This window comes from Juglans microcarpa x Juglans regia, chromosome 2D (assembly GCF_004785595.1).
Source record: "Juglans microcarpa x Juglans regia isolate MS1-56 chromosome 2D, Jm3101_v1.0, whole genome shotgun sequence".
NCBI classification, from domain to species: Eukaryota; Viridiplantae; Streptophyta; class Magnoliopsida; order Fagales; family Juglandaceae; genus Juglans; species Juglans microcarpa x Juglans regia.
Genome location: NC_054596.1, coordinates 14245864 through 14269709, shown reverse-complemented (window position 1 = coordinate 14269709; position 23846 = coordinate 14245864). Strand labels below are relative to the sequence as shown.

The window sequence follows — 23846 nt, the reverse complement described above, 5'->3', positions numbered from 1 at the left end:
ATGCATGCTTGCATATGAACATATATAGAGGCTTAGCTATGTAATCAATACATACATACATACATATATACATATATTATATATATATATATCACAGTCTGCAAATAAAAGATATATAAAAGAAGTAGAGATATATATAAGAATTGAAAGGAGGGATATAAAGAATAGATACAACTTGACATTCATTTTTCAAGCTAACAATTATTAGTTGCTAATTGGTGCCACTATTTATTTATTTATTAGTGGGCCCTGGGTGGGGACCCAGGCCCAATGCCTCATTATAATCACATGCAAATTCAAATTGTTCACTTCAAAACATAAGGTTGAGAGTTTCACTTGTCAATATCTGCAATTCATTCTCCACATATCTCTGCAGTGGCCCCAACCCACCCATATAATATTCATTAATTTATATCATTTATGGGGTAAAAATCTATACCCTATTCTATATTTCCCCACCTCTCCATTCTATGACCTTCACAATTTCTAAAATTCCCGACTGGTCCCCATCCAATAGCCGTTAGTTTTCTTCCACCCCAACAAAAATAAAAAATAAATAACAAATCGAAGAATCAAATGATAGGACGCCAATCCCCAACATGCAATATAGCGCGTGTAATTACGTGCCTTAGGAAAATGACGACTGAGCCACTGAAGATTTGAAATGACCGTACAAATTTCATTTGTGAGAGAGGTCCGCGCGTGCGTTAGCAAATTCGACTCTGAGTAACGACCCCGCCAAAAATGACGTCATCCACACACCCCGCCACCAGGCGTGCGCAGGTTAAGCGGGAAGAGCCTATCCGGTGCGCACGTTAGTGGTAGTGGAAATATGACTACGACGACGAAGACGCTTAGCTTAAATGCAACAAATCTTCGACTCTACGTAGCTCACCGATGACACAGAAATGACAAATACTACTATGCATTTTTATATATCGAATGGGGATATTTTTATTTATTTATTCAATAATTGTGATAATTTTTTATTCGCAATTGTTAATTTCTTAATCAAACAGTGTTTTCAAAATTAAAATTACTATTTAAAAAAAAAAAAATGGTTTTGGAGGTCGCTTTTAAGCTGTCGTTGTTCTCATTCGATTCTGCTGTAAGATGATGGGACTTGGGGTTTTGAAGGAAGGAGATAGAGAGCTAGGGCTTCGATTGGGGCGGAGGAGGTTTCTGCTTGCTTTTTGTGCTCCCAGGGCTGGGATTTGAGCTTTGGCTTTCATCCAGGTTCGGTTTAAAAAAAAAAAAAAAAAAAAATTGGCCATGCTTGGACTCTGTTTGGTTGCCGGGAAGGGTGACGAAAAGAAAAAAGAAAGTTGGACTTTGAGTTTTTATGGTGTTTGTTGTTAATAACAAGAATAGCTTTAGCTTGGCGTGAGGAAATGTTTGATTCTCTTTTATTGAGTGTTTTTTTAATTGTTTTAAGTAGCGAATAATTTGGAAGTTTAAAGGTTCTGTTCTCTTGTGTTTTTATTTTGACTTTTCATTGGTCCTTTGATTGCTGTTATAGTACTTCGTAGAACGGAAGACCTTTTTTCCCCTTCTAATGGTTTAGAAGTTTTTGAATCAGTGATCCTTATGAGTGTGTATTGGTTTTGATGGAGATGGTAGAGTCGTGTATTCAATGGAAGAAAGAGATTGGGAAATTTCCTTTCGTAGACAGTTAATTGGTCACTTTCAGTGTCTTTACCGCTCGTAGTTCATGTATCTGTCAGTTCCTATGTATCTCTCGTTCAAAGACAAAGTATCATGAAGTTTCTGGTGTATTTTCAAATGAAAGTTCATAGGTCATTGCTATTTTGCTTCCTTAAAAATAAAAATTTCATATCTTGTTTGTTGGAATTGAATCTGTTATAGCCCGGGAGTAAGACAAAAAGCAGTTGAATTTGTCCCTGAAGCAGAGCTAACTTCTGCTTTGTGTGTATTTTGTGGCCTGATAGCAAAGGCTTTAAGAGGAGCATTTTTCCTGGCTGGCCCTCTCCGCTGGTATTTTTAAGCTTTGGAGGTGACACTTTCACGAGGGTGGCCATTGTTTGATTTCGATTTCTTCTAATTCCTTTCTTGCATGCCTACCCAAGTTGGTTCTCATCCGACACAAGAAGCAGCTCTCACTATTGTAAAGAGTTATATTGTGTGATTAGTATGCACTTCAAGCTCGTTTCATAACGAAAAAAATTTCAACATCCAGATGAAGGGTAACTGAATCTCACTGTTGGCACAGTTATATTTCCTACTGCAAGGAGCTTCAAAAATTAGGAAAGAAGTTTAATTCTTCAAGTTTTCTTGGGATTACATTGTTTGGGCACTTGTCGTTTGGAATTCACTATTAACCAGCCATTTCACATCTGCTTTTCTTGATTTATATCGAGTTCTTGCACTAAAAGTGGAAATCTCAAGCTTATAAGATCGAATATGCTTCTTTTCTATGTTTAATTTATGCATTTATCTTTCTTACCTTCATGTTGATGCCAAAGGCTTATTGAGTTACCTCTATGATCAGTGTAAAGAGCATGAACTCTCCATCAGCCCAGTTTGTCACCTCAAGAAGGATAGGAGTATATGACCCTATCCACCAGATTGGCATGTGGGGAGAAAACTTCAAAAGCAACAGTAATCTAAATGCGTCTGCATCCTTGATCGTGGAGGATGTGAAACTAGATAGTCAGGTGAAAAGGTTTGAAGGTTATGCGTTTTGTTAGTTGGGGTCAAATTCTCCTTGAGCTTATTCATTTTTGTTATATGGTATTTTAGTCAGAGGATGCTTCTCATGGAACAGAGGGACCTTCTAACCAATATGACCAAGAAGCAACAAAACCCACAGATAAGGTGAGGGTGATTATATAAGGTTTGCAAGATAATTAGGTTTTCTTATACCTTGCATTGGAGGGCTGGAATCTTTCAGGTAAAATGGTTTCATCCAAGAACTTCACCAAAAGGTGCTAGTTTAGATTTAGTCCCCCTTGGCCACATTCTAATGCCTGTTATTTTTTGATTTTTAGCTTTGCTCTTGTGCATATGGTTTGTTTGAATGTATTGTATCTTGCTTAGAAGCCTGCAAACGCTGAAACTTTTATTTGCATCCTAGATTTCTGTCTTCCTTTTTTTGTTTTTTGTTTTAATTTCTTTGTGGTGCATGCTTTACTGATATTCTCATAATATGCTGTTTTGAAAATTGTTAAAGAAGTTAGCAGTTCTGAAATTTAGTCAATATATATAACCTTTAATGCCTTTCTACTGGTGAAATATTTCAGTTTAGACTGCTTATATGAAAGAAAATCTGGCGTTTTGTATATAAATTTATCGAGAATGATGACTTGGGTTTATCCATTGTTTGCCACTAATTCATTTGTGAAGGTAACACGTTGTGTGATATGGATAATCTCAACAGATGTGTATATGCTCATGATTGAGGATTTCAACCCATAAGCTTGGCATACTACTGATCATGTTTAATTATTAACTCAATACAGCACCGACAACTGTTGTGGTTTAAAACTTTACACAAAATCTGCAGGTACAAAGGCGTCTTGCACAAAACCGTGAGGCTGCTCGTAAAAGTCGTTTGCGGAAGAAGGTCGAATACACACTGAGATAGAGACCTTCGATGCAAGATATGTGCAAGAAAGAGGAATTCTACTCATCAGCCACTATTCACTTCACACTCCACACCTACAGCTTTTTCATAGGGTGTGGGGGTGTTTTTCATAGGATGTGGGGGTGTTTTTTGTAGGATGTGAATGTGTTTTTCATAGGGTATGGGGGTGTGGGGTAGTGAATAGTGGCTGATGAGAAGAATTTTTCGTGCGAGAAATGGTTTGACATATTAAGTTTTTGTTTTGCTTTGCAGGCCTATGTTCAGCAGTTGGAAACGAGTCGTTTGAAACTTATTCAATTAGAGCAAGAGCTTGAGCGTGCCCGACAACAGGTTTGACAAAGATTAGCTTTTATTTGTCATCTTTGAGGCATTGATGTATTATTATTAATCAGCACAATGTTTTTCATCCCAGAAGTATATAAAAGCAGTTGATGTTTTACTGCAGGGCTTGTATATAGGTGGTGGGTTAGATGCCGGTCATCTGGGGTTCTCTGGGACCGTAAACTCAGGTATGTTAATCCATATGTCAAAATCTATTATCCTGGAATCTAATGTTCTCAGTCTCAATGTTTTCCTGAGTTGTTTATTTTGCATGTCTTTAAGACTGGTTGGTAGCTGATGTGTTTGATGGTGAATACAATGAAATGCACAGTACTGAAGTGCTTTCTGATTTTAAGTTCCTAGTGATACTATTAGGAGAAAAGATAAATGTTGCATTTTGGATTGTTAGTGTTATGTCCTTCATGCAATGAGCTATCAAGTTGAAGTTCAAGGGCTGTAACAGAAGCAGTAGGCATTTCTCCCCTTTATCACTTATGCGAGATGTGGGAAGTGAACTTTTTTGTTTTCCATTTTTGGCTGAATAAAGTGAACTTATTAGGTTTCTGAGCATAACAAATGTTCAGCCTTCCATGTTTTGCTATTAGGTTTCTAGTTCTTGCTAGCAAATAGAGAAATCTTAGTAACAAGTGGCTAATTCCTTTATAGTATGTTTCATTTGGTGGATAGAGGAGGGAAGAAGAAAATTGAGAAGGGAAAAAGGTGGGAGGAAGAGGTATTTCTGTTGTATGGTTGCTAGGTGGTAAAGGGAAGTGGGATGATTTGGATGGATGCATTTTCCATTGAGGTCCACATGTTTATATCCAACCAAATCTGGTGGAAAAAAGAAGGTAACAAAGCAGCTCATACAACGATATTACCTCCATGCACCTTGTCCAGTGTAAATGTTTCAAGCAACAAGTACACATATGTATCTGTCTTTCTTGTGATTGTTTTCTGCATGTACTTGCAGCTCTCCCTTTTAACCTTGATAGTTTCAACTTTCTTTACCACCTGGAAAGGTACAATAGTCATTCTCATTTACCAAAAGAAAATTAAAGATTATGTACTTATAACTTATCACTACACACATGCACACAATGCACGCACACAATGCACATTAGTGCACCACCAAAAAATGATGTCTTCATAAACACAATTTTCAGAAGGTTGAATTGTAGTTGTAACACCACAGTCAAATTCCTTAATGAGCTATTTATCTTCATGTATGATTTCTCTGCATGCTGAGGATATCCTTTATGGTTTTATATCTTGTGCATTTATTTTTGTTCTCGTATCCTTCCCTCAGCCCCCTTCTTTATTTTTTCAATATATAGTATTCTAGAATTAACTAACACTAAGGATTTTGCAGGGATTACTACATTTGAGATGGAGTATGGACACTGGATGGAAGAACAAAATAGACAGATTTGTGACTTGAGGAATGCTTTGAATGCTCATATAACTGATACAGAGCTTCGAATGCTAGTAGAAAGTGGCATGAACCATTATTTTGAACTTTTCCGTATGAAAGCAACTGCCACAAGAGCTGATGTCTTCTATATGATGTCTGGCATGTGGAAAACATCAGCTGAGCGCTTCTTCTTGTGGATTGGAGGGGTTCGCCCTTCAAAACTTCTTAAGGTGATGTACTGATCATCTTCAATCAATATGTGGGGTTCATGCATTTCTCAATTCATAGGAACAGCTTGGAGTAGAAATTGTATCATCCAAGTGCACTTTTAGATCTGTAAACTTGGTTTCAGTTCAAATAAAAAGTTTAATAAATTCTACTGATCAAAAGAGTCCCTTGTGCATAATTTGAAATCATGAATATATATATATATATATATGAAGCAACCGAAAAACTTTGACATTCTAATGAACAAAAAAGCACAGATACATGCATGCATAAGAATAGAATATGCTATTATATAGTATACTTTGTGCTTGTTTGTAACTCTCTATGTGTGCATTTTAGTGGAAAATATCGCCATCTATTACTAACACCAGGGAAGCTTATCATATGTGATTAATTCTACTAGGGCTAATGCCCCCCTCCCCCAACTGTGGTTCCAGACATGCACTCTAAACAATACACAGCAACACTAAAGACTCTTGGGACTGTTACGCATATTTCATAACCTACTATCAGCATATCATATAAACATAAAGAAAAATTAATCTGATTAATCATGTTTGGGGTTGGCTAGGCATAATGTCTGAAAATCTTGGCTGGCCAAGCACTGAACGTGGCTGGTGGCAACCTCAAGTTTGTATTAAATTCGGGCTTCTTCTCCATGTTATTGAAGAATTTGCGGGCATTTCTTTTAATGCCATTATTCTGTAATTACATAATCAAATATGAAATAATTCTTGTATTGATGTTGTTACAGGTGCTTGGGCCTCAGCTTGAGCCCATGACGGAACAACAATCTTCAGATGTTTTTAATCTTGAACATTCATGTCAGCAAGCGGAAGATGCTCTTTCGCAAGGTATGGAGAGACTCCAGCAAACTCTAGCTGACACTGTAGCAGCTGGTCAACTGAGTGAAGGAAGTTGCAACCGGCAGATGACTAATGCGATGGAGAAGTTGGAAGCTCTAATGGCCTTTGCGAGAGAGGTATGCATTGCATTTTCTCATGGACAAACCAATTCCGACAGTGGGGCTGATTTTTGTGTTGCTTTCTTTATGCACCAGTCTCTTCTCTGAAATCTCTATTAAGATCACTAAAGTTCTTCCTTGTCAATTAAGTAAGGCTAGAATGCAATCTATTAGTTTATAATTTGCCCATTGCTGACTGAAAATACTTTCTTCTGACCGATTATAAGAGCAATTTGGATTCCATATAAATGGATTCTATGAGTAGGACAAATACCTTGAAAGAAAAATGGGAGGAATTTTTCACTTATCCATCATGGTCCGCGTAACCATCCCCATCATTTTCCAGAGATATTGCATAACCTAAAAAGGCTATATAAGCAAAATGCATAGAAATCTTCAAAGCCTTGAGCAATGGAAGGGCAGTTTTGTTTCAGATCTTAAATTTAATGGCATTTGAAGTTTAGAGAGATGTGTTCTAACATTCCTTCCTTTTTTGCCAAATCCTCATTCAGTAAAGCAGTGTGGTGCCTGCCATTAAAGGTTTCTTTTATATTTTACTTTTGTGGGTGAGATTTCAACTACCCAGTCCACTCACCATTGACCTTTGCAGCAAAGTCCTAGATTCTTACATGTTTCATGTATTCATTTCTTAATTTTGTTTAGATTACATTATTTTCTTCATTGATAAGTTTTATGTTGAAGGGATATTTATCATAAAAGTTTACAGCTTTCCTTTCTATCAAACTTTTATGGTTCGGCTAAATTTCAAAATCTCGAGGAAGGTGTGATCATTTTCTATTTGTCTTGTCTTTTTTTTTTTTTAACTTCCATAGACGCACGTTGCATCAATAAGGGTTGCCAAGAAAAAGAATAGTCCACTGTTGCTCTGATCATTAAAAAACTAAGGTTTAACAGGTTTTGGTTGAAATAAATGGTGGATCTTGCATACAATTATACAAAATTGTTTTGGAATCTCTTTAATCTGTTGGATGACGATCGAGATGGAATGGCATAAATTCTTAGAAAGTTTCTCCTGAAATAAGAAAGGATCTCAAAAGAGCAAACAGTGTTCCCATGTCAAGCCGCAGTGAGGCTCCAATTTTAAGAATTTCTATCATCTTGCATCCTCACCCCACCCGTTTCCCAGGAAAAAGAAGAAACTAAACTAGAAGACTCTCATAAATCTCTTGAAAGTTTCGAAATTTTTCTTAAATTATATTTCTGTAGATCATTTGAGGATTGGAAAATAATTTCAGTAGGAAGTTTGTAATGCTTTGATATTAACTCAAGTTATTGAGTGGGAGATTACCAAGAATTGGGTTAGTTTACTCTATAGAACACAAGATGAGCTCTCGAAATCCTTTGGAAGGACCGTCAAACAATATATTTGATTAATAATTTTTTTATAATGATAGGTCATAACTTGAGTGTTAGTAAATATGATTGGGTTCCATAGAGTGATCACATAATTATCTCTATGCAATGCAGTGATTAACATTGAAGTTTTACTGCAATTCAGAACATTCTAAACTATACGTTGCAGTCATAGCATCTCATCATAGAGAAGCAACTCGTTATCGAAACAACCTGTTTGTTTATTATTTAGGTTGTGATTTCAGATTATCATTGATAGGAAGTTGTACCACCACAATTACCTTTCTGAACATCTGATGCCACATTCACTGATGAAATGTGCTTTTGTTGGAACAGGCTGACCATATTCGGCAGGAAACCCTGCAGCAGATGTCCCGCATACTGACTATCCGCCAGGCAGCTCGAGGGCTGCTTGCCATGGGTGAGTACTTCCAACGCCTTCGAGCTTTGAGCTCACTTTGGGCTACCCGCCCTCGTGAGCCTGCTTAGTCTCACCATAGAAGATGCTATAAGCTCAAAATCAGTGGCATGCCTTGGTCAGCATACCTGCCTCTCAGTAGTGTCATTATAAAGATACGATCCAAGTTGCTGACAATTTTCAATCAGCCTCCAGCCATCGAGAACTTGTATATATAAATGGCCATTTTATCGAGGGGAAATTTGTGATTAAGGTAATTTTTACTGCTCGTACGTTACCTTGTCTCAAAAGTTCATATATTCAAAGATTCAGATCTGAGTTCTAGAGTTGGAACTGTCATGTATATATTTGTTGGATGTATTGTGTGTGGAGGTCTCGAAAGAAGTGCGCACTCTGTAAAAGCTTTCTTTGTGCTTTGAAATGAACGTCTTTTATCGTAACGAACTGATATAGTTTAACTGAACTTGATTTTGAGTTGTAGTATCAAAATGCCACTAATTTGAAAACAAAGAAATTTTGTCTAAATGGATGAACTATTTTCAGGTTCATGGTCAAGAATACATAACACAATGCAGCCAAATATCCAATAGGAAATTAAGTAGCCACTGATGTAATGGTTAATCAGAGCCAATATCCCACTTGTTAATCTTTTCTGCTGAGATTCCTTTTTTTTTTTTTTGTTCTGGATCAGCTAATGACATAAGAGTCCTTGCTAAAAACATTTCATTTCCACAGGGATTCAGTAATTAGGGTCCAAGATGGCCATATGGGTAATTTGCTAGTGAGGCTTCCGCTCTCATATAGTTACTAAACAATCAGTGTCCCCCACTATATAATTTGAACCTACAGAGTATAAAGAATGATTTGCGGTCAACACTTTAAAAAATAAAATAGAAATTATTCTCTTCCATCCATACGGTGTAATAAAAGGATGGACAAAAATTGTAATACCCTCTTACACACGATTAATAATAAAATCATTTTTAAAAATTTTCTACAGTTGGAGTGCTACTACTGAATATTGACTTAAAAATATTTTTTTTATTCTAAAAGAAGCACCATGTACAAAGATTCTATAAATAAAGTAATTATTTATTAAAATACTGAGATCATAAAAGAGAATGCATGAAAAGCTCATACCATAAAAATCATAACTTAAAATTTCTATACATGGTCTAGGCTATTGTCATGCCTCATTGGACTAAGTGTCTTCCTCCAGCTCTATTGTCATAATTATGCTGACCTTGGATAGTTTAAAAATATAAATAAATAAATAAAATGAGTTGATGACTCAGTAAAAAATTCATCATAACGTAGACATAGTTACATACTTAACATAAGATTTTTCATAAAATACTTCATGCTGAGAACTTAAAATCATGACTGATCATACTGATGCTTATGCTATGCATGACTAATTTATCTGAATTAACTAGCTGATTTGATTTATCTGACTGATATGACTGATCAACACACTTAACCCTGTGTGCAAGGTTGTGCACTAACTTCCCTGCTGCAGCAAAAGAAGCCGATTGTGCAGTACTCTTAACATACTATGGTGGACCACACTTGAGTATGTGATTTGCATGCCCACCCTGAAATTACATTGGTACTATGCATCTGAATGACCATTTGATTAACTGTTATGAACTTATCTTATACTTGATCTTATGAAAACTTGTGTATCTTATGCAACATGAGATGCATAATACATACATAATTATAATATGCAGAATGAAACATAATGAATGACGTGTTTACAAATATCATAACATGCGTGGTACGTAAACACTAGCTTCGAAGGAACTGGTTTTAATAATAATATATATAATTAGCTAATGTATGGTAATCCTAATTTATGATCAAGTTATTTACCTTGTAGTGTTGCTTCCTAAAATTTTCGACATAAAATCGATCATGGTGTTGAACTGGGAGGTTTACGATTTTTTTCCCAAATAACATGGACTGGAGATATTTATAGAGAGATTTGGGAGAGGATGACGATCAGTTTGAGTTGGACTCGATTGATATACGTAGTGACACTAATCTGCTGAACACTCAGTCGTGATCATCTAAGAAGAGAGTTTGAATTTAAAAACATGATCTAATAATTTTTTTTTGATAAGTAATAATATTATGTATATATATATATATATATATCAATAGGAGTAACCAAGTATACTGGACGTATACAAGAAAAACACCTAGCCCATACAAGAAAGCCTATAATGACCCAAAAGCCCACGAAAACCTACTCAAAATACACCAAACCCGAATTAGAAAACTATCATTACACCTCCTCGACCCCATCCCCTAGATTCCTTAAAACTAATCCTCAACCCGAACATCACAAAGCCCTCCCTTTACCCTTCCCTCGACTTGAGCTACCTCCCTTAGTATCGTAGTTGATTACCCATGAAAGATTCTTCAACTCCCTGCTTTTCTTAAACTTAGATTTGGTTTCAAGCGCGTGGCTCGCCTCGATTGTAGTGAGTAGTGTTTTAAATTGGTCTTCATATTCTCCCTGTTCTATATATGAAAGTCCCAAGGTTTGTAGAAACCCGTTATCTTTATTCAGAATCCAATCGGATGTTGACGCCGCTATATCGTTGATTGGAGGAAGAGAAACCATGGGAATGACATTATCCCCAGCTGCAGTACTCGACTGTGCTCCCAACTCTAAACCTTCCCCCACACGGGGCACCAACGCCAATTTTGAACCTTCCCCCACACGAGGCATCAATGACAAATCCTTCTTGCCCAATGGTTGCTCAACATTTATATGGTTGTTGTCCCCTCCATCTGTTACCATCGCAAATTTCTCCCCTCCATCAACATTGTGTGTATTAGCTCCACCCCTCGACGATCCTTGCAGTGTTGCTTCCATAAGAGGGGAAGCACTACCTTCTGTTGCCCCGTTTGTATTTTCAAAAAGAGGCTCGACTGTATCTTCCAAAATACTCGAGACCTTAAAGGGACCCCCATCTGCAACTGGTGCCTGAGACCCTACAGCTCCCTCAGAGGCATAGTGACATTGACATGAGAAAAGATGCCAGCGTCCAACGACCCTATCGCCGACACACCCTTTGCTTGCACACTTTCCGGCACACTTGGTAGCACGCTTGTACCCACAACTAGGTCCAACCCCTTATTCACTTTAATCATTAGATCTCTTACATAATCCATAACTCCCTTCAATTGGGATTTGACATCCCACAAGACTCCCTCCAACTCACCCAATGTCACCTGAGATCTTGTCTCCTACAAGTGCATTGCCCTTTCTTTCTACCGCTAAGCTGATCTCGGCCTGACTACCCGCTAGTGACCTCAACACTGTTGCGTACAAAGCACCTTTGATTGAGGAAGGCCTTCCCACTGTTTTTCCATCAACATCCCCACTTCTAGAAGTGGCTTTGGATTTAGTGACACTTAGAATGGATTGCAGAAAGCCTTTCCATCCAATGCCATTTGCGCCCTCCGGAATCATCAACAAACCTTTCCTCCTTCCATTTCGGAATTCAGAGAGCTGGAGAAAACTACCCCTTGCATTAACATGATGTTGAATGCTAAAAACTCTATTACCCATCCTTAACTCTCTGAAGAAACCTTCATGGCAGTTAAGTTCTAAACAATCCTCAATCCCTTTAGCCACCCACGAAGCTATCGTCCCCCCTAGATACATGAACTTAACTATCATTTTGCTACTTTCCGAAATGCGAAAAATATTACCTCCCTTTTTCGTAAAAACGAAAGTTTTTGATTCAACTTTCAGCCAACTCTCTCATTCCATTGAGGACGAAACCGCATCGTGCTTCATCATCATTGTCAAACCCACTGCAAATCTGTTCCCACTGCTTCCTATTGTTCCCACTTCATCCTCTTTAAAAAAAGAAAAAAGAAAAAAAAAAAGATCTGAAGGAGGCCCTGAGTTAACGGATTTTTTGCCAAAAATCCCTGAGTTATCGGAGAAAACTAACAGTCGCCGGAGGATGATCTGTGTTGAAGGCCCACAAGATGGTCGCCGGAGTCCGTCGAAGTAGTCTGTATCGGTGGCTAGTGGAAAGGCTCAAATCACAGTTTGCTAGAGGAGGTAACGGAAGAGTAGTAGCAAAATCCCAGTCGCCGGAGAAGGACTGACGTCGGAGACCCAAACGGAGTCGTCTGGGTCAGTTGATCAAATCTGTGACGAAATCAAAGTGCTCGGTGGCCGACGCCGTCAAAGAAACACACAGAAAGAGTTCGTCGGCGAGGAACCGACATCGACGGCCCTCAGCGAGGACGCCAGGGCACGTCGGCCTCATCTGTGACTGCGACGTCCCTCTCATATCGATGGTGGGTGGGGGTGACGGCAGGAAGTAGGGTTAGGGTTTCTCTCATGATCTAATAATTCATTCAATATAGGATTGATAGTGACTGAGACAGCGTATGAGACATCAATCATCGATAATTTTAAATTGAAATAAATTTCTAATAGCCAATCTTTAAATTTTAAAATGAGTCTAACTCATTCAATAAATAATAAATGAGATTTAACCTAATTATTGAGTCTAATTAAAACTCTTAATCAACCTCAATAGTTTATTACTCATGAACTTATTCAATATGACCCATTAAATATAATTTAGGCCTAATAAAAATTATTAATATCTCGATCTTAGAATTATTAGATCTGATTGATACAAAAATAAATTAATGTTCATATACTGCAATTACAAGAACCTGCTCTGGAAGCCAGTAATTGCAATTAAACCATAATCCCAGAGACTATTCACCATTGTTGCAATTGACCCAAGAACCGAGGGGTTAGCCCTGGATGTCTTCTGCCTTTTGTTTTTGCTTTTATCCTCGCTATAAAATGTGGTATTCTGCATAATTTTTCTGGAAAAAAATCCTTCTAAATGGTTGCCTTCTTTATAGACCATCTCCACTGTCCAGCAGCACCATTGTTAAGGCAGAAGACGAGAAGCGGATAATTTCTTTTTCTTTCCTGAACTCCAAGAGGCTGATAATTATTTTATTGAAATTAAAGACTTTATTTTCTTGCACGATGAACAATGTCAAGATTTTCAGGGTAATGAGGCATTTTATTCCAGGTATCCACAGGCCCGCAGGGTTCTAGGTGCATGATTTATGACATCTTGACAAAACATGAAAAGCAAGATATTTTTTTCCTATGGTAGAGCGAGCTCAGAAATCTAAAGTTTTCACTTCATATTATTGAAAATAAGTTCTTCATAGAGTACATAATTAGCATCTGAGCTCCTGCAGATGTATGGTGTATCCTTACAACCTTGACATGGAATAGTCCAAGGCATCGACAAGAAAATCTGCACATGGAGAAAGAAGTATAGTGTTACCATATACCGTGCTTTAAAAAACATTTAGAAGAATTTTTGAATGCCAAATTTGGATAGGACTTCCTCGTTGTAATCTAATAAACACTCATCCACATAAATAGAGGCTGATTATTCGAATCGGTAGAGGTTTAACTATTTAAAATGAGACATAAAGAGTACCTGCATCGTCCTTGGTAAAACACATTGGTGGCTTTATTCTAAAAACATTTCCATGCAATCCCCCTTTCCCAACTAGAACACCAAGCTCTGCAACCAGAAACCATTAGACAAATAGCATAGCAAAAGGAAACTTATGAGAAAGAAGTAAAAATATATAGTTAATAACCCATTTAGAAAAAAAGATGGCGGGGGGTGCGGGGGGGTTGTTTGAGATGTGCCCGGCTACCTCTAAGTTTCTCAAATAAAACTGCAGTTTCTGCCTTAGCAGGTGTCTTCTCAGTCCTGTCAGTCACGAGTTCTACACCAACCATTAAGCCCCTGCCCCTCACATCTCCAATGACTGAAATAAAAATAAAAATATTTCAGATGAGAAATCTGTATTAAAATAGCAGTCTAAAGCACAAATACAGATTTGGAATGGAAAGATCCATACAGATAAATATTAGTTACCACTGATTATAGGAGCTACAGGGCAATAGTGACCGAGGCCCATGATATCAAGTAAAGCATGATAAACAATTCTAAGCTTAGATCCAAAGACTAAAACCCTCATACAATTTTCTTCATCATGACTCAGATAAATCCATCTTAGAAGTGGAGGAGTTAACTTTGACTTTCTTAAGGTTTGCATTAGATAGATTTATTAGAATACTACATTAATCATATGCATAAACCTACATGACAAGATTTTTAACATACTAGGAGGATAGATTTTCTAGAGGTTGAATTCAAGAGCAAGTACTTTCATGTCTTTGCTGAAGAGCTCTCAAACGCCCAAGCAAGTGTGAACCAACATCAGTACAATGAGCTTGACGCTTCTCCTTGTCAAGAACTTTAAGTACTGCCAGCCCCCCAGCTGAACATACAGGGTTCCCACCAAAAGTATTAAATAGAATTTTCTGGGCCAGTACACTTGCTATCTCTGGGGTTGTCACCACTGCTCCCAATGGTAGCCCATTACCAATACCCTGGTAGATGCTATTTGTGAGATGTAATGAAATGATTGCATACGCTAACAAGACACATAAAATAATCCACTGAAATCACAAGTATTTAAAGGAAAAGGCTAATAATGAAAAAGGGCAAATGGCTTATGCGACCTTAACATGATGCGTCTTCCTAATATATATTATTATATAGGGAAACAGGTAATGACCTTTGCCATGGTAACTATATCTGGAATGACACCCTGTGTTTCAAAGCCCCAGTAGTGGCTTCCTGTACGACCAAACCCAGTTTGCACTTCATCAGCAATGCAGATGCCACCAGCCTTGCGTACAATGTCATAAACCAGTTTCAAGTATCCAGGGGCCAATTCAACTGCCCCTCCAACTCCCTATAGTTAGCAAAACTGTACAATCAGTTAAAATATTGCGTAACAAGGTGGTTTGTAATGACATTTTTACATGTGAAAAATAATACAAACCTGGATTGTTTCGGCTATAAATCCAGCAACTTTTCCTGAAGTACCAAAATCAATGTGATCTTGTACATCTTTGGCATAACAATTAGCATCAGAGCCAAAATCACCATGGTATGGATCTGGATTTACAGCATGATGAATTTCGCCCTACAAAATGTTGCCGCACTCTTTAATAGACAAATCAAAAGCGATACTTGAAAAATGTCTTTTACAAATATACATACATGCAGATATATATATCTTTAAATAAACAAGCAGGACAGTGAGATTATATTGATAGACTAGCAAATGACAGCGCTTCAGGGTGTTCTTCTATGTGTGTGTAATTCCCTTTGTGCAAAAAAGAAAAGGAAAAAGACATAGTCATTGTTATGCTCAGAAAATGTTAGATAAACAGAAGATTACTCGTAACGTATTTCCCCTTCCTATAAATTTGAAATAGTGTCACAAAAAAATTATGACTTTTTAGGAACACAAAAAATATAATTAAGAAAAAAACAGACGACAGAAATGGTCTGGGTTATAGCTTATCTTATTGGTATTGACCTTCACAGCGCATACATGTTGAACGTTGCTAGAAACTTTACACAACCATCTAAGTCAAATTGACATTAAACGCACGCGGACTACACTCAGCCAGTGATAATCCATGATCTAGTTGGCATTACACGTTGCTATGCCATAAAGACTAACCTGGGGTATTGGGTACTTCCATGTGTTAAGAGCAGTGAGTCCAAGCGTCCCAGAACTTCCCCCATGATATGCATTCCTCAACGAGATCATGCCGAGATTACCAGTGTATAGACGGGCCATCAGCATCGCTAATTCATTTGCTTCCGTCCCAGAATTTACAAAATACACAACCTGAATTTCCGAAAAAGGTTTCACTAGTTGAAAGTTCGCATTCATGAAGTTCAATACGCATAATGAATGTTGTTGCCAATCAAACTAAATTTCAGTTCATAAAAGAAAAACCTTTAGGTTTCCAGGCATTTTGGAAGCTAATGCCTCAGCAAAATCAGCTATTGCATGGTGAAGATATATGGTTGTAGCATGCTGTAGAAGGTTGCTCTGCTCCGTTATCGCACTTAATATTTCAGGATGGCAATGTCCACAAGAAACCGTAACTATCCCAGCAAACGCATCCAGGTAACGCCTCCCGTTCTCATCAAATAAATACTGCATCTTCCCCTCAACAATATTAAGCTGTGCATCAAAATTTTGAGGTTAGTGATGGATTTTCTGTTTCTAAAATGAATGACATGCAAGATTTCCTAAATTAACCAAAAAATCCCGCCGGGATAACCGCACGCGATTAAACAGAAGATCTGATCCAAGGGTCATTTAAACTCGTGCTGTTAAAAAAAATTAAATTAAATTAAATACTTAACAGGCTTCTGATAGTAGTGGAAGAGAGAAGGGCCGAGAAACTTCTTCCGCTTCTGGAAGACTTCATCGGCCAGAGGGCCCTTGTAGGATCTCGGGGAGTGATCGAACGGAGGAAGCCGAGGCGGAGGAGCATCGCCGACAGCGGCGGCAGCAGCAGCAGATGAAGAAGGAAAAGTAGAAAGGGAGGAACCGGAGAGAGACTTTGCCTTCCTCAGCAGATGCATCTGCAACGCCATGGCAGATCAAGAAATCACGAAAACGAAAGGCAGATCAAATCACGAAAACGAAAGCAGAGGGTGGTTGTGTGCAGAGGCATCTGCTGAGGAAGGCAGTGGTTATTTCCAGCAAACGCTGACGTGGTTTTGAATTTCTTATGTTATCTTTTTGGAATCGAATCTCTTTCTTTCTTTCTTCTTAATTCGAGTTTTACGAATCAAGGTTGAGAGATTCCTCGTTTATTTTAGACAAATATCTCGTCTCGTCTTATTTTATTTTATTTTATTATTATAATTTTTTTAAATTTTTATATAAAATAAAATAAATAATTCAATTTTTTTAAATTTTAAAATAAAAATAATATTAAAAAATATATTTTAATAATATTTTATTCAACTGTTTAATTTTAATCTCATTTCACCTTATCCTATCTCTAAAAATAAATGAGCTAAATTTGAGAATGAGATAAATATTCAAATAAATAATTTATGATAAATATTTATTTCTCAGATCATATTCTAAAATTTGGAAAAAACAATTAAGAGAAATTGATTATTTCTGAAACTATTCGTAACTCTTGACACCTTCGAAGATTCTATGAATCTATTTCAGCGTAACAACTATAATAACTCATTTATGGAAAATGCTAATTTATCCTGATTTGTTACTATGCCTCTTCAGATTCTTTTCGAACCCGTTACCCGTGTGTATGGTTGCATCATTCTTCTTCTTTTCCACTTTTTCATAAGCACTTTTGGCAAGAAAGGTTCAAAAGTAATTCTTCCTAACCAGGTTATGCAGGCGAGATGAAATATATATAAATAGTTGGTGCAGGATAGCCTCCTCCCCGCCCCCGCTCTACATGGGTCGGGGGTAGGGTTTTAACTTTTCACTCTTGCTCCTCGCCCACTTTAATAATAGACTACAATTTATTAGACCAAAAATTATTTCTAAATCTAAAAGTGATCAAAAACATATTTTTAGACTCAAATTGTAAATTTAAATTTATAAATATGTAGTTTTTAAATTGCTAGTATATATTTTATGTAAGTTGTAGTATAATACAAGAGTCCCACATTGGTTAAGTGTGAGACTTGTATTGTCAAGGCAATATTCTATAAAAGGGTCACCTTACTACACTATAACTTATATCGTTCGAGAGAGGTGGGCGATGCTACGGCCGGTGCTCGTGCATAGGTGCCGCCTACGCAATGGAGGCTGTTTGTTCGTGCGTGAACTGGGTGCTCGTGCTGTCAGGGCTTGAGTTGCTAATGCTTACGGTAGGCGTGACATCCGGGTTCACGCCAGTGCTTGTGGCTCTATAGTTGGTTATGTGTTTTATTTGTAGTTTTATTTGTTATTTTAGTTAGTAATAAAATAGAAATAGGCTATTGGATTTGGTGTCCATAGCGATGTCCCGTACTCTTCCTCCCTTGGAGGACAGAAGGGGCCGTGAAGTTCAATTTAATAGAGCGCTTTCTCTGTTAGGAGAGAGTTTTTTAGAAGTTAAGACAATGTCCGCCACAAAGAAATTTGTGTGTGGGGAAGCCTCAGAGCTGATGCGTAGTTTGACTTATAATCTAGATTTTCCATGTATTGATAAGTCACAGTTGTAATTTCGATTCATTAATGAAACGAGTCTGTTTCCATTAAAAAAAAAAAACCTTACACAAAGTATTATATAAAAGTTCTACTTAATACATATTAATATATTTATATGTAGTAAAAATAATAAATATATATTTATATAAAAAAGATTTGGCTACAAGGCAGGGGACGGGGTGGGGCCTCACTGGGACCATATTCCATTTGACTTTGAGTTGATGCAAAACTATATCTTTCTAGTAAGTTAACTGAGAATGCAATATCAAGTCGTGTGCAAATTGTAATATACATCAAAATACCAATTGCACTTAGATATTGTGCTTCATGAACAATAATTTCTTCATCATCTTCTCGAGGGCGAAATTGATCTTTTTTCACATCAAGTGATCGGACAACCATTGGAGTATTAAAAGGATGAGATTTGTCCATGTAAAAGTGCTTCAAAACTTATTTTGGATATGTTGACTGATGGACAATAACTCAATTTGAAAAGTGCTCAATTTGCAAACTAAGACAAATTTTGTTTTTCTAATGTCTTTTATTTCAGACTCTTTTTTAAATAATTTGCAGCTTTTATAAGCTCTTCTAGAGTTTTAACCAGATTTATATCATCTACATATACTGCAATAATAGCAAATCTGAAAATTTTTTTTAATGAAAATACATGGATAAATTAGATTATTCTCAAATACTTCTGGACTACATGTTTCATGCATTTTATATTCTTTAGGGATTTTCATAGAAATATCATTATCTAGTGATCCATATAAATATATTGCAACAACATCCATTAAATGCATATCCAAACTTTTTGTGACTACCAAGCTAATAAAAAATCTTAACTTAATTGCATCCACTACAGGGGAATATGTTTCTTCATAATCAATACGATTTTCTGCAAGAAACCTTATGCAACAAGTCGTACTTTGTATCTCACAATTTTATTTTTCTCATTACGTTTACATACAATTGCCCACGTATATCTAACATGCATAAACGCAAATAACATTGAACACTTTGTATGTAAATGTGGGCAATTGAATGTAAGACTATTTCATCAAAAACACAATCTTCAAAACGAGCTTTAAAATCTCCAGATAAGGGCTCAAGCTATCTAATGACAGAGGAAGAATCAAAACCAACATAAATTGAAAGTCTAAATTAATAACTCATCTTAGTGTGTTGGGATGTACAATTGGAACAAAAGCAGCACAACAAAAAATACGAGGATGAAAAATATTTGATGGTTGGTCAAATGCAAGTTGCAATGAAGAATATTTATTATAGGCAGTTGGTCTTATTTGAAATAATGATGTAGCATGCCAAATTGCATGTCCCCAAGTAGAGTAGGTAGTTTTATTTTCAAAAGTAATGGTCTAGAAATTAATTGTAGACATTTAATAAATGACTCAACTAAACCATTATGAGTATGTATATGAGCAATAAAATATTCAATATTAATCCTAACTAACATGCAATAATCATCAAAATTTTAAATTTAATTATCCTACATTATCCAATCGAATAGACATATCTGTATAATAAAAAAATTGGGACTGTAATCTAATAATTTGTGCAAGAATTCTAGCATATGCAACATTTTGAGTATAAAGTAGACAAAAATATGACTATCTAGTTTATGCATATATTAAAACTATAAAATATCTAAATGAATCACATGGTGGATGTATATGTTCACATATATTTCTATGGATTCTTTCTGAAAAAGATGAAAATTCAATAATTACCTTGGAAGGAGATATTTTGACAATTGGTTTTCCTTTAGAACATGTTACACTTGGATAATTACTTGATAAAATAATCTTTTGATTCTTTATAGGAAGTTCATATGAATTTTTAATTATTTGACTCATCATGGTTGATCCAGAATGACCAAGATGATCATGCCAAAGCATAAAGATTTTTAGATTAGAGCATTTCTAGTGCATTACAACATGTGATTCAATGATTTTCAATGCTGTATAATATAATCCAGAAGAGAAAGATGACAATTTTTCAAGTATAAGATTTTGGTAAAAATTTATTTTTTTAATTTAAAGATATTCATCACTACCTTCATTCATGGTTTCAACATGATAACCATTATAACAAATATCGTTAAAATTCAGTAAATTTCTTCTAGACTTCGAAGAATACAAACCATCATCAATACAAGATTTTATTGCTTTTGGCAACAGGATGTCAGCTATTCTGGAGCCTTCAATTAGGTTTGATGACCTAAATATTGTATTGACATTGACTTTATATAATGTAAAATATTGGAAATATTTCTTATCCTTAAGGATTGTGTGTGTTGTACAACTATCTGCCAGACCAATATCTTTACAAATCATCTTAGCATTCATCAATGCATCAATAAAATTTGTCTCTTCATAACTAAAAATATGTATAAAACTTTATTAATGCAAAAAAAAAAAAAAAAAATATAACAAGATGTATTAAGAGATAACAACTCAAACATAATGTAATAAAGAAATAAAATTAATTGTCATGGGCATATGTATTACTAATTAAAATATAATTTTCTCTTCAGAAGATTTGAAAGATAGCAATGGAAACTTAGCTCTTCAGGAGCTCATATCATCCTCTTTGAATTTCTTCTATTTGGATCTACAAAGAAATAAAAAATATCAAGATGAATTAAGACTATCATATTTAGATTATCAAAATAAGTTAGATGATCTTCTGGATTTTTGTGGTCAACAAAATTCATTTTGACCCATTTTTCTTTTCCCTTCTCAGATGCTTGATATAGGTTCACCAAATGTTTAGATGTACGATAAGTACGTAACCAATAAAATTTCATACCAAAGTAGTGATATTTAGCTTCATATTTCTTTATAGACTTATTCTACAAGTCTTTATTTTCATCTTGCTTTGTCATGGTGTGGTTCCACTTTTGGTAGTATGAAGCACTTTTCTTTGAGAAATCTTCAGTATACGTTTCATGATTTAGATAGTTTTCTTTTTGTTTTTTGTTTTTATTTATTTTTTATCAAGTCCACGTCCATGTTCGCGATCACAGATTCCCTTTGATGAAAATGGACTTCATTCGCTTCAAGAAATGGAATAGAACCGATTGGACAATACTGATATTTTTTTATTAATAGCTTGTTTTATTCAGCCACTAGTGAACATTTACATTCGATATTGCTACTGCAGGAGCACATTCGAAACGTGAATATGTTATATGTGTCATTTCAAACATATCATCATCGGTGGATTTTGTTTCTCTACAGAATTTCAAATCTACAACTTCAGGTGTATTTAATCATAACGAGTTTTTTGGAGAATCACGGTCTTCTGGTACACATATTACTCCCTTAAACTACCCCATAGAAATCAATGGACCTTTTATTGTGAGATACTCAATTTTCAATAAAATTATTGATTTAGAGCGATCTTTTAAGGATGCTTCATTTCTTTACTTAATTGTATTGAATGAGAAAGAAAGATTTTAAAATCGAACTAACATATAGAAGACAAGAATATTTGTTGAATTGATATGATAATATTATACTATATATAATATTACATAGAACATATCAAAATTTTATAGAATGATTTTTATTGCAATAACTAGATATCAATATTTATAAAATAAAAACTTATAGTGGTCGGGAAATGGGTCACAAATATCTTACCAAAGATCAAAAGAACACAAGGTTGACTAGAGTCTTGTGCTGATAATGCGTTATAAAACTAAAGAAAAGTAATAAGAGAATAGAAAGATTACAATATATGAAACTAGTTCTTCAGGAACTCAATATTATTTCTCTCTACATTCTTACTATCTATCTACAACAAATCTTCCTCAAGACTCCCTTTTATAGGCATGAGATGATCGATACATAAACTTAGGGAATGACAATACATGAATCAAGATGATACATGGACATTGAAAATTGGAATACATGAATGAGTCAGAATTCTAATGGTCATTCATCAAATACATGGAATGTATTTTACTACATTCATATATTTATAACATCTAACAATATTTTAATCTTATAATATTTTTTATTCGACTTTTCTTTGTCCTTCCCAAAACTCAATAAATAACTCAAACTGTCTCATTACTATTCACAAATCATCTTATTACTATTCACAAACCATCTTACTACTATACACAAAATTTTCATTTCATCTTATTCTTCAAGAATCCCATAACTTACTGAAACGATGTCTTTCCATTTCAAGTGGAACGACTTCATTTTGTGCACAATGGGGTCCAAAACTCAAGACCCCTCTTCTCCCCCTCACTCTCTCTTGAATCATTTTCTCTCCTTTCTATTTCTCGATGCCCATTAGTCGTGCTGTGCCTTCTTGCTATTGTCGTAACGCTATTGTGAGCCCAACCCCACCGTAAACTACTTCCCGTTAGCTGTCGCCACGCCGTAAATATATTTTGGTCCATCACCCCCCGGATCGAACCAACCGATTTACACCCCTGGTTTGGATTTAGGGTTTATTACCCACCGTCCTCTCATTTTTCTCTCAATTCTCTCTTTTTCTTTTAGACTCTCTCTCTCTCTCTCTCTCTCCTCTCCCACGATTTTGATTTGTTAAGTTTGTTTATTATGAATTTTACAATATACATCATTGAATATGTAGTATACTTTTGAAGTTTTCCATATTTGTTTGGGCCGTTTTCTGAGTTTGTGTTTTTGTTTGCATAATTGATTGGAAATTAGTGGACCGACCAAAACTGGCCGAAACCGAGTCTAATGGTTTTCTCCCCCATAATCGGTAGGTTTTAAATGTGGGAAAAAAGTCAGTTTCAGTTTCAGTTTCAGTTTTGGACTGAAACCAAACTGAATGTATCGGTTTTCACTCCCTACACGAAATAATAGGATTAAGATTATGCATAATAGTGTTTGGACCAATTCAGGTCAACCTGAATATGACATGGTATTAACCAGATCAACTTCAGATTAACTCAACGGGTTCACAGGTCAACACCAGATTATATACATCGATTTTAAAAAAATAATAGGAATGAATTTAGGATGAATCATTCTAAAAATGAACTAAAGCATCTTATGGTACATGAAATTCTTTGTATACCTATTTATCTTTTATTTGTTTCATAATTAAAGCATGAAAAAGTTTATTGGAAATGGCTACTGTTGTGAATGTATTTCACCGCCACCACCTCACGGTTACCTGCAACTAAAGAGTAGAGAGCTTGGAGGTTCGAGGGAATGCCTCTGACTGGATAATTATCCAGTTGGTATTGGTTATGGGCTGGGTTCCCTTGGTATTAAGCTGGGCTTCTCGATAATGATACAGGTTTTGGTTATTGGTAAGGGCCTAGGTCCACTTTGGGGGCTAACCAGTCGGAATATCCTCTCCA

General features: G+C 35.9%; 2 protein-coding genes across 2 annotated transcripts; one reads left to right on the top strand and one right to left on the bottom strand.

The window, feature by feature from the left end:
- Positions 1-964: 964 nt before the first annotated feature.
- Positions 965-8760, top strand: LOC121250806 (transcription factor TGA1-like). Its single transcript, XM_041150026.1, has 9 exons — positions 965-1236; positions 2510-2675; positions 2761-2835; positions 3524-3583; positions 3857-3934; positions 4050-4113; positions 5295-5566; positions 6319-6538; positions 8231-8760. Exons 2-9 carry the CDS (start codon positions 2520-2522, stop codon positions 8389-8391), a joined length of 1086 nt encoding a protein of 361 aa, XP_041005960.1. The 5' UTR covers positions 965-1236; positions 2510-2519; the 3' UTR covers positions 8392-8760.
- Positions 8761-13383: 4623 nt separating this feature from the next.
- LOC121250377 (alanine--glyoxylate aminotransferase 2 homolog 1, mitochondrial) lies at positions 13384-17073 on the bottom strand. Its single transcript, XM_041149498.1, has 9 exons — positions 16651-17073; positions 16235-16465; positions 15953-16123; positions 15263-15406; positions 14993-15172; positions 14579-14804; positions 14063-14176; positions 13837-13923; positions 13384-13647 (listed from the first exon to the last, which is right to left on the bottom strand). The coding sequence occupies exons 1-9, from the start codon at positions 16882-16884 to the stop codon at positions 13604-13606; spliced, it is 1431 nt and encodes a 476-aa protein (XP_041005432.1). The 5' UTR covers positions 16885-17073; the 3' UTR covers positions 13384-13603.
- Positions 17074-23846: the final 6773 nt, after the last annotated feature.

What these genes read in the sequence shown, in the direction of transcription:
- LOC121250806 (XM_041150026.1), top strand. Translation starts at nt 2,520, where the DNA reads ATGAACTCTCCATCAGCCCAGTTTGTCACCTCAAGAAGGATAGGAGTA. An exon ending in CAACAAAACCCACAGATAAG is followed by an intron (nt 2,836 to 3,523) that starts GTGAGGGTGATT and finishes CAAAATCTGCAG; the next exon opens with GTACAAAGGCGTCTTGCACA. An exon ending in GGAAGCTCTAATGGCCTTTG is followed by an intron (nt 6,539 to 8,230) that starts CGAGAGAGGTAT and finishes ATGTGCTTTTGT; the next exon opens with TGGAACAGGCTGACCATATT.
- LOC121250377 (XM_041149498.1), bottom strand. Translation starts at nt 16,884, where the DNA reads ATGGCGTTGCAGATGCATCTGCTGAGGAAGGCAAAGTCTCTCTCCGGT. An exon ending in TTATAGCCGAAACAATCCAG is followed by an intron (nt 15,173 to 15,262) that starts GTTTGTATTATT and finishes TGCTAACTATAG; the next exon opens with GGAGTTGGAGGGGCAGTTGA. An exon ending in TCTTCAGCAAAGACATGAAA is followed by an intron (nt 14,177 to 14,578) that starts GTACTTGCTCTT and finishes TTTTTATTTCAG; the next exon opens with TCATTGGAGATGTGAGGGGC.